The sequence below is a fragment of the Uranotaenia lowii genome, chromosome 2, assembly GCF_029784155.1.
Source record: "Uranotaenia lowii strain MFRU-FL chromosome 2, ASM2978415v1, whole genome shotgun sequence".
NCBI lineage: Eukaryota > Metazoa > Arthropoda > Insecta > Diptera > Culicidae > Uranotaenia > Uranotaenia lowii.
The window spans coordinates 249,185,314-249,195,039 of record NC_073692.1 but is presented as its reverse complement, the minus strand read 5'-3'; the positions used below and the strand labels follow the sequence as shown (position 1 = coordinate 249,195,039).

At 42.2% G+C, this 9,726-nt stretch overlaps 1 protein-coding gene and 1 long non-coding RNA gene across 2 annotated transcripts; both read left to right on the top strand.

The window, feature by feature from the left end:
- Positions 1-540: 540 nt before the first annotated feature.
- LOC129742494 (uncharacterized protein K02A2.6-like) lies at positions 541-6,442 on the top strand. Its single transcript, XM_055734395.1, has 4 exons — positions 541-645; positions 1,410-2,625; positions 2,669-4,494; positions 6,185-6,442. Exons 1-4 carry the CDS (start codon positions 541-543, stop codon positions 6,440-6,442), a joined length of 3,405 nt encoding a protein of 1,134 aa, XP_055590370.1.
- A 1,899-nt stretch (positions 6,443-8,341) lies between these two features.
- Positions 8,342-9,365, top strand: LOC129744457 (uncharacterized). Its single transcript, XR_008736917.1, has 4 exons — positions 8,342-8,447; positions 8,514-8,783; positions 8,843-9,005; positions 9,065-9,365. It is a non-coding gene; the product is annotated as an uncharacterized LOC129744457 (long non-coding RNA).
- The last annotated feature ends 361 nt before the right edge of the window (positions 9,366-9,726 follow it).

Sequence of the window (9,726 nt, the reverse complement as noted above, 5' to 3'; positions counted from 1 at the left end):
TTCACCGAGAAAAAGGGTAAATCTTACCTCGTAGTGAGGTGAAGTTGACCTGGATTGAGCTAAACAAAACGGTACTATTCATCTCGAAAAAAAGTAACAATTTGCCGAACTCGTTTATTGAGGTTAAGCTGTTTTGTCATTCAGGAACAAGTTTTGCTTCGTGCGCAATATGTGAAAATCGGAACAGAACGGTAAGTTGATTGATTGATTTTTTTTATTTGGGACATTTTACCAACTTTGTCCGACTAGAAGAACGTTAAGTGTTTTCTTATATTTCTTTAGCAGTGCTGGTTCTCGCCATAATACTTCGCCTTTGTTACATATTGGCCGACTATTACAACCCGACTAGTAGGCCGTTGTTTCTACCTACTAGCGTGGATCACCATAGTTACATCAGAGAGAAAATAAATTGTCAGTCCAGTTTTGCCTTTTGACTAATAAACTAGTACTTTTTGTAAAACAGTCTTTTAAAGCTTTTAATTCGAAAGTACAACATTTTGGCGACGAGATTAAAGTACTCACGTTTGCAATTAACGCGAAATGGCACCACCAACCGAAAGATTGTTCGAGATGATTTTGGAGCAGAACGCCCGTTTGATGGTTATGATGGAGCGGTTCAACAACCAAGCCGCCCCAGCCCGGCAAGCAAGTGGTCCGGAGTGGCGTCGAACATAAAGGAGTTCTGTTACGATCCCGACAACGGTTTGGTGTTCGATAGATGGTTCCAGAAATACGAGGATCTGTTCCTGAGAGATGGGGAAAATTTGGACGACGAGGCAAAAGTTTTTTTTTTTTTTTAAACGAACACAAACACAAACAGCATCTCAATGAAACTTAATGTTTCCTCGAAGAGATTCCTTTCACTTAACTCTAAGCGTACATCTTTCGAGGATATGATGGCTAGCATCTTACAAATTCTAAAACCATGTAGCGAATGAGACTCTCAATGGAAAGTGGCGCAATTTGTGGCCCAGAAAAAGAAAAGGCTTAAACTTCCGGCCTAATGCCGGGCACCCTAGCGTGAGACAAATTTGCGTGTCACTCACCTTCTAATTCCGGCAGCAGCGCGGGCCTCTTGGTGATATTCGCGCTAACGGATCTCGCATGAGCGCGGCACGTCCTCCGAGCCTTCCACTTTCCTCGTGCGCTGCCCTGGCTCTCTCCTCCTCTGCGTTGCTCGCCCAATCTCGCTTTTCGCTGGAGGCTTTCAGACAAATTTCATCTGCTCCTTCCCGGGATTTGATCTCATGACCGTTGGCTTAGAAGACTGGAAGGCTATCCTCTACGCCACGGGCTGCGGCTAAAGTTCGCTTGCTGCTGAGAAGTTTAAGCATCCACGTGCACGACAAGTACGTCTTCCAAACCATCCCCGTGAATTTTCCTTCGCCGACACCGTCGCAAAATTGAAGCAGTTATTCGGCGTGAGGATTTCGCTTTTCAACAAGCGGTATCAATGCTTCCAAGTAACCAAGCAACCGGAAGAGGATTACATAACCTACGCCGGACTCGTGAACAAGCGCTGCGAAGACTTTGAGCTGAATCGAATCACTGCCGATCAGTTCAAATCTTTGATTTTCATCTGCGGTCTACGATCCCCGAAGGAATCCGACAGGTTGCTGTCGAAATTGGAATCCGAAGGCGAAGGGGAATGTAAACTGGAAACGTTAATTATCGAGTGCCAGCGTTTACATAACCTCAAATCTGACACGGCTATGCTGGAACGGAAGCAACCAACGACAGCTTCAATCTGCGCTATCAACAAGAAAAAGCCGTCGTATCAGCCCGCTTCTACATCAAAGGAACCGTCAAGCGTTCCCAGGAGTCCTTGCTGGCAGTGTGAGGGAATGCACTTTGTGCGTGACTGTCAATTTTCCAACCACACCTGCAAAGTCTGTAATAAAACGGGCCACAAGGAAGGCTACTGCAACTGCTTTTCGGCGAAGCCATCAGCCGAAAGCAAAAGAAAACCGAAAAGGAAGCAGAAGCCCAATGTCAACGGAATTTTTGCTATCAACCGAGAAAGCAGTTCAGCACCAAGAAAATTCCTGAGTGTCATCATCGACGGAGTGATGTTACGGTTGCAGTTTGACACAGCATCAGACATCACCGTCCTATCAAAGCGCTCATGGGAGAAACTTGGCTCACCACCGCTGCTTCCAACTGGTACCCAAGCAAAAACCGCTTCTGGAAATTCCCTCAACATCATCGGTCAACTGCAATGTAGCATCACTCTGGGCAATACCACAAAATCTGGATTGTGCTACGTGACGAACCATCAACACCTGAATCTTTTCGGTCTGGACTGGATCGAAATGTTCGAATTGTGGTCACTTCCTCTTTCCACGATTTGCAACCAAGTTCAAACCAACCAAGCTACATCGATCCAACACTACAAGGCGGCGTTCCCAAATGTTTTCAACAACACACTTGGGCATTGCAAGAAAACAAAAGTGCAACTGTTTCTCAAGCCGGATGCACGACCCGTATTCAAGCCGAAGCGACCAGTGCCATTCACCTCAGTGGCAAAGGTTGACGCCGAAATTGACCGTCTGGAGAAGCTCGGAATTATCACCGCAGTCGATTTTTCTCAATGGGCCGCTCCTATCGTCGTGGTAAGGAAACCAGGTGGCAAGCATCATCGATCTTTCCGATGCATACCTTCAAGTAGAAGTGGACGACAAAGCCAAGAACATTCTCACAATCAACACCCATCGAGGTCTCTACCGTTTCAATCGCCTCGCACCGGGAGTCAAGTCAGCACCCGGGGCTTTCCAACAGCTCATGAACGGAATGATTGCGGATCTTGAGGGTGTGGAATCGTTCCTGGACGACATCATCGTCTTCAGCAAGACATTTGACGATCATCACAAATTCCTCATCGCTCTTTTCAATCGCCTTGAAGAATATGGTTTTCATCTGCGAGAAGAAAAGTGCAACATCCTCCAACATCGCATCAAGTATCTTGGGCACATTGTTGACGCCGACGGTCTGCATCCTGATCCAGCTAAAGTTGAAGCAATCGCCAAGATGCCACCCCCAAGCGATGTCACTACGTTGCGCTCTTTCCTGGGCGCAGTCAACTACTATGCCAAGTTCGTCAGAGAAATGCATCAACTAAGACGTCCACTCGATGCTCTTCTCAAGAAGGATGTCAAATTCCATTGGTCCCGTGAATGTCAGCAATCCTTCGACAGGTTCAAAGCTATTCTTCAATCCGACCTGTTACTCACACATTTCGATCCTTCGTTGGAAACTATCGTGGCAGCAGACGCATCAAAATCGGGAATAGGTGCCGTCATCATGCGCCGATTTCCTGACGGTTCCCTCAAGGCGATTGCGCATGCAGCCAAGTCCCTGACGCAAGCAGAAGTCGGATACAGCCAAGTGGAGAAGGAAGGATTAGCACTGGTGTTTGCGGTAACCAAATTCCACAGAATGTTACTCGGAAGAAAGTTCACGTTGCAAACGGACCATCAGCCGTTATTGCGAATTTTCGGCTCAAAAAAAGGTATTCCGTTGCACACCGCAAACCGTCTCCAGCGTTGGGCACTCACGTTGTTGTGCTACGATTTCAACATCGAATATGTGTCGACAAATCAATTTGGCTATGCTGATGTGCTCTCCCGTTTAATAAACAACCACACAAAACCAGACGAGGATTTCATCATTGCTGTGGTGCAATTGGAGGAAGACGTTCGTGTTCCACTAGACGAAGCGATAAGTTCTCTACCATTAACTTTTCGTATGGTTCGCGAAGCTACCAGTCGGAATCCTACTCTGCAGAAAGTCATCCAATTCATTCATGCAGGATGGCCCTCAAGCAACAACATTGAAGATGCTGCTGTTCGTCAATTTTACCCTCATCGTGAATCTCTCTCCGTGATTCAAAATTGTCTGATGATGACCGACCGTTTAGTAATTCCTGAATGCTTCCGTCAACGCATTCTCAAGCAACTACATCGTGTACATCCGGGGATTGAGCGGATGAAGGCCATTGCCCGAAGTCACGTCTTCTGGCCCAAAATTGATGCAGCCATCGAAACATTCGTCAAGCAATGTGGTAATTGTGCATCACACTCCAAGTCACCACCGAAACTTCCACCGCAGCCGTGGCCGCAAGCGAAGACCCCCTGGGAGCGAATCCATGTTGACTTCGCTGGTCCTTTCTTCGATCAACATTTTCTAGTCGTTGTGGATGCGCATTCCAAATGGCCGGAAATTCGAATCCTTCGATCGCCTTCAACATCAGCCGTGGTCGAATTTCTAGAAGAGCTGTTCGCCCGATTTGGAAATCCATCGACGATTGTTTCGGACAACGGAAGCCAGTTCACATCCGAACAGTTTTCATCGTTCTGCGCTTCAAATGGTATTCAACATCTTCGTTCAGCACCGTATCATCCACAGTCCAACGGCCAGGCAGAAAGGTTTGTGGACACACTCAAGCGGTCAATGTTGAAAATCAACGAGGGAGAAAATATCAACAAAACGCTACAGGTATTTCTCCAAACTTACCGATCCACTCCAAGCCGAATTTTGAACGGTAAATCTCCAGCAGAATTAATGATTGGCCGTGGTATGCGAACATTGTTAAGTTTGCTGCGTCCAATTAAACAATCATTTCCCAAGTCTACAAGTTGTTCCGTTCTCAAGCCCGGTGACAAAGTTTATGCCAAACTTTACAACACAAACAAATGGAAATGGGCATCCGGAGTGATTGTCGAAGCGTTTGGTCAAGTCAACTTTAACATACTCTTGGATGATTGGCATGGTAGAAGAAAACTCATCCGCTCACATGCCAACCAAATCAAGCGGCGTGAGAGTGAAACAACAAGTGGTAGCAATTCACCATTGAACATCCTTGTTGATATGTTTGGATTGCCATCAACAAAACAGCAGGACAACCCAAGCAACCAGAATTCCCTTAAAAAGGTTCCATAGAAGCTTAATCAGCTCTCGTTTGTGTCTGAAGAGAATGCTAATCAGCCCAAAATTTAAGTTCTTAAAGCTACTTTCAAGTTCGTTTAGGGGGCTGTAGAGAACGCTATTCAGCTCCTAAGAGAATGTCAAGAAACTTCTACGCGCCGAAAAAAAAATCCAATTGACAGATTGCTCTGACTACCACTTGTCAGATTGCTAGGTTGCCGGTCTATCATGGTCTATCTCATTGATTTTAATTGTATTGTTTTGATTACAAAAGCTGCTTACACGCCTAGAGAATTGAACCGCTGCTCTCTAGGTTGCAATGAAACTCACCAGCCTCTCGACCAATCCAGCAATAGCTAATTGCCACTGTAATGATAAGTATTTAAACTTAATGTCATTTGAGATGATTGAGTGGGTTGGTCAACAGAAGGTACCTTATTTCTTTCAAAGGACTTTCAGTACACAATATGAATCATAACAAAAATTCGCATCATCAAAAATTTATTCGAATATCTTATTTAACATTTATAAGAAAAATTCGAAAAAATCTTGAATTCCATTTGTAAATATCAGTACAGATATAAACAAAAAAAAAATACCATGACAAGAAATTGACAGACATTTTTGACATGTCGCTTAGAATTCCCATATAGGTTCTTTAAAACACCTTCAAGTATCTTAATGGTGCGCTTTAGTATGTTACGCGAACGTTATCGACCTTCTTGAATAACATTTTTGACATGTCGCTTAGAATTCCCATATAGGTTCTTTAAAACACCTTCAAGTATCTTAATGGTGCGCTTTAGAATGTTACGCGAACGTTATCGACCTTCTTGAAAAACATTTTTGACATGTCGCTTAGAATTCCCATATAGGTTCTTTAAAACACCTTCAAGTATCTTAATGGTGCGCTTTAGAATGTTACGCGAACGTTATCGACCTTCTTGAAAAACATTTTTGACATGTCGCTTAGATTTCCCATATAGGTTCTTTAAAACGCCTTCAAGTATCTTAATGGTGCGTTTTGGAATGTAACGCGAACGCTATCGACCTTCTTGAAAGAAGTTCCATTAAAAGCGCTTAGAAGCTCCGTTATCGATAGTTTAACCTTTCAAAGGGCGATGGAAGTTCCTGAGTAACTTTTACGCGACAAGAGTCACCTGAGGTTCCCGTAATACATTTTTTCAGCCAAATGTGAACTTCGGAGTTCGGAGTTAAGTAAAAACGCGACTTTTGGTTGCTTGGGAACACATCATCACAGCGTTCCGAAGGAGTTTCACCAACCCAGTACGTCGAACCGATTCAACAACAACCTTGTTCCTCTGCTACTATCAACGATCCTGAAAGTCAGCTCGACTCAACTATCGAAGCAGACGATCAAGCTGAATTCCTGGAAGCCGTTGAAGAACAGAGCCCTCAACAATCAACCCAAGAACGTATTCCTCCAGGCTCCAGCCGACCTCAGCGTATGAACAGAATGCCGTCAAGATTTGAGCCGTACCTAGTATTCTGGAAATAAGAAGGGAGGAATATTACAATCCGACTAGTAGGCCGTTGTTTCTACCTACTAGCGTGGATCACCATAGTTACAACAGAGAGAAAATAATTTGTCAGTCCAGTTTTGCCTTTTGACTAATAAACTAGTACTTTTTGTAAAACAGTCTTTTAAAGCTTTTAATTCGAAAGTACAACACCGACAGAGCTTCCAAGTGTTTTCCACTTTATTCCGGAACATCCCACAAATCATTCCGGAAAACCGAGACCTGATTGGATTAATCAAAGGAGCAGGACATGAATGTTAACGCAATGCAAGAGGATTCTGCGGTCGAGCCACCTTGGCCTTCCTTGGAAGAACGCGAAGAAGGTGTTCGTGAGGAAGCAGGAGTAAGCCGAATTGCCACGGGCCTGGCGAAGAATTTAGCCTGGACTTGGTTCAACAATATTTTTTTTTAAAAAACGGCGATGCGTACCAACGTTAGGTATAAAGTAACCTTATTTATTATCTTAAATAAATATAAATTTTTGAACGAATTTTCTTTTTGTTTTATTTTTATTGAAGAAACCAACCACATCAGCTAGCATTTACCTTTTAAATAAAAAAATGGGATAACGGTATTATTTTTTATTTTGCTAGGTGAATTTTAATTTTATAAACTACCAAAAATTAAATAATTGTATAGACATGAAATACTTACCGATCAATCACCATGCTCTGTATATGTAGTGGAGTTAGCAGCTATCCACTGGGCTTTGGAAAGTGTCGCTTCATGCCCAGTTGGACACTATTATATTGTTACGGATAGTCTGAGCTCTGTTGAAGCAATCCATTCGATAAAACCGGGAAAGCACTCGCCGTACTTCCTCGAGAAGATACGGAATAATTTGAGTGCTTTATCAAAACGTCGCTTTACCATCACCTTTGTTTGGGTTCCCTCTCATTGCTCGATAGTGGGCAATGAGAAGGCAGACTCTCTGGCAAAGGTGGGGGCGATGGAAGGCGACACGTATCAACGTGAAATCGTCTTCAACGAATTTTACTATTTGGTTCGAAGAAACTCTCTTGTCAACTGGCAGCGCAAATGGGACGAGGATGAGTTGGGTCGGTGGCTCCACTCGATTATCCCAAAGATAAGCCTTAAACCCTGGTTTAATAGATTGGACCTGAGTCGGGATTTTATTCGTATATTTTCTCGTCTCGTGTTAAGTTAAGCAAACAATTGTAAACAACCAAATAGATTTTGGCAAGTTAAAGCCTACGGTCGTTAAGGTCGTACTTAATTTTGAGTTAAAATAAAAGAGCGTGTAGTTTCGACCAAAACATTGGCTCGTTGAACATCCACCAATTGACAGAAACCAGTTGAAACCGATTTTTACCAACGATTGAACGAAGCTAATATTTAGTTACTACACGGAAAAAAAAGCCATGGGATTTTCAAATACAGCGTCATGATAATTTTACTATATCCATCATTTAGTATTTTCAACCATGATTTAGTATTTTATACCAGAAATCTTGGCAATAATACTACGACCTAGTATTTTTACTATGAGAACTTTGACAGCTCATAGTAATTTCCTCTTGTTTAAATTACCATGCGCATGATACTTTGATACTGTACGATTCGTGTTCTATCATTACTATGCGCATGATAACTTTGACGCATCGTTCTTCGTGTTGTCGAAAATACTATACTCATGATAAGTTCAACATTTAATATTCTTGCCTTAAAAACATGGGTTCGTGAATTGTTCATTTTACACTCAGATTTAGTAATTTTACTATGCGCTTCGTTTGAGTGCATTTTATTATGTTTTTATTTCGGAATTCGGGACGTGAAGAAAAATAATTTGAACTTGGGGCAAGGCCTACTAAAATGGTGCGGCACCGAATTGAGCCCCCCCCCCCCCCCCCCCTCCCACTGGTTCATCTGCTTGTTGGCAGATTCACGGAGGCTTCTCCGTTGGTTAAAATGATGACGGTTCTGGCAAACTTGGACTTGCCGGTTGAAAAAACATCCTTAAGGGTAAGTTTTCTCATACATATCGACAATTTATTCAATATTTGAATCGTTGAAATTCTTGCTTTGCAGAACTTCAACTGCAGGTATAAATAAAGCTGGTCCACGAAAGTCATGACGTCGCCAGGTTGGACGATATCAACATTCGGAAAAGTCCTACGTCAATACTGTCCAGCCGGATTGGCTCATTCTTTAATGTAGCACTGGATAAAACGGAGCAGCTCTGTACCATTTTTCGGGAGAAGTTTTTTAGGATAATTTCCTGGTGGATAAAGCATATCAACGCCGATCAGATTATGGTAAACGGTTCAAACATCACATATTTCCAGATAGGAAATTCTGGTAAGACTCTGTTTTTTTTAAACCAGTTTTCTTGATACTTATGTTTGTTTTTCTTCCAGACGAAATTGCGTTTCAGTCGGCGATTTCGGAAGCAGTGCAAGGTCAACTCCAACCTGTTCCACACCTTCCATCATATGGGTTCATCTAGCAGACGCATAATGCCGGTGGCTTCCGAAAAAGCGAGTCTTTCATTTTAGGCGTTATCGAAGGAAAATTGAAATGGTGGGTTAATTTCCTTTTTCTCTCGTTTTGTAGATTGTTTTAAAATCGTTCTCTTGCAGATAATTCGGAAAGAACGCGATGAAATAGGACAATGTTAGTTTTTCCATACGGCCGTGCTGGACGATCTATTCGAGGATTCTAAGGTTTTCCATCAGTCCAGTTTGTCTATGTCTTTTCCTTCGGCAGTTTAAAGAATTGCAACCGACACAGACATCGACGATGCGGAGAAAGATAACGGAGGAAATTGCGGAATAATAGATGGATAAATAGCCTAAGGTCCTGCCCACTATTTTGGAAAACATCGGTGATATTCCGGATACAGATATGGGTCCAGCGAAGTTTGTGAAAAAATAATAATTATGGTGGTTAAATAAAAATTAAACTGTAACAAACAATATGTTAAGTAAATTCCTCCGAAATATCACAAAAAAGAGTTAAATCCATCTATCCGCGGGGTAGTTATACAATACTGACTGGTAATTTTGTTATTTATATCATGCTCATTATTATCATAACACGTGCTAATTTTTAATATTTTTTTTTTTTTTTTTTTTTTTTAAATATGTCTTTATTTGTATCAAATCATCATTACACTTATATTACATTATTGCATTAAACTAGGTGTTCAGCTCAATAATGAACTGTTCATAGCCCTATAAGTAACTAGATTATAAAAATTTATTTATAAGATTTAAATTTGCTGAGCGCAATCAAGTTTTTA

What these genes read in the sequence shown, in the direction of transcription:
- LOC129742494 (XM_055734395.1), top strand. Translation starts at nt 541, where the DNA reads ATGGCACCACCAACCGAAAGATTGTTCGAGATGATTTTGGAGCAGAAC. An exon ending in AAGCCGCCCCAGCCCGGCAA is followed by an intron (nt 646 to 1,409) that starts GCAAGTGGTCCG and finishes GCAAAATTGAAG; the next exon opens with CAGTTATTCGGCGTGAGGAT. An exon ending in ATATCAACAAAACGCTACAG is followed by an intron (nt 4,495 to 6,184) that starts GTATTTCTCCAA and finishes ACATCATCACAG; the next exon opens with CGTTCCGAAGGAGTTTCACC.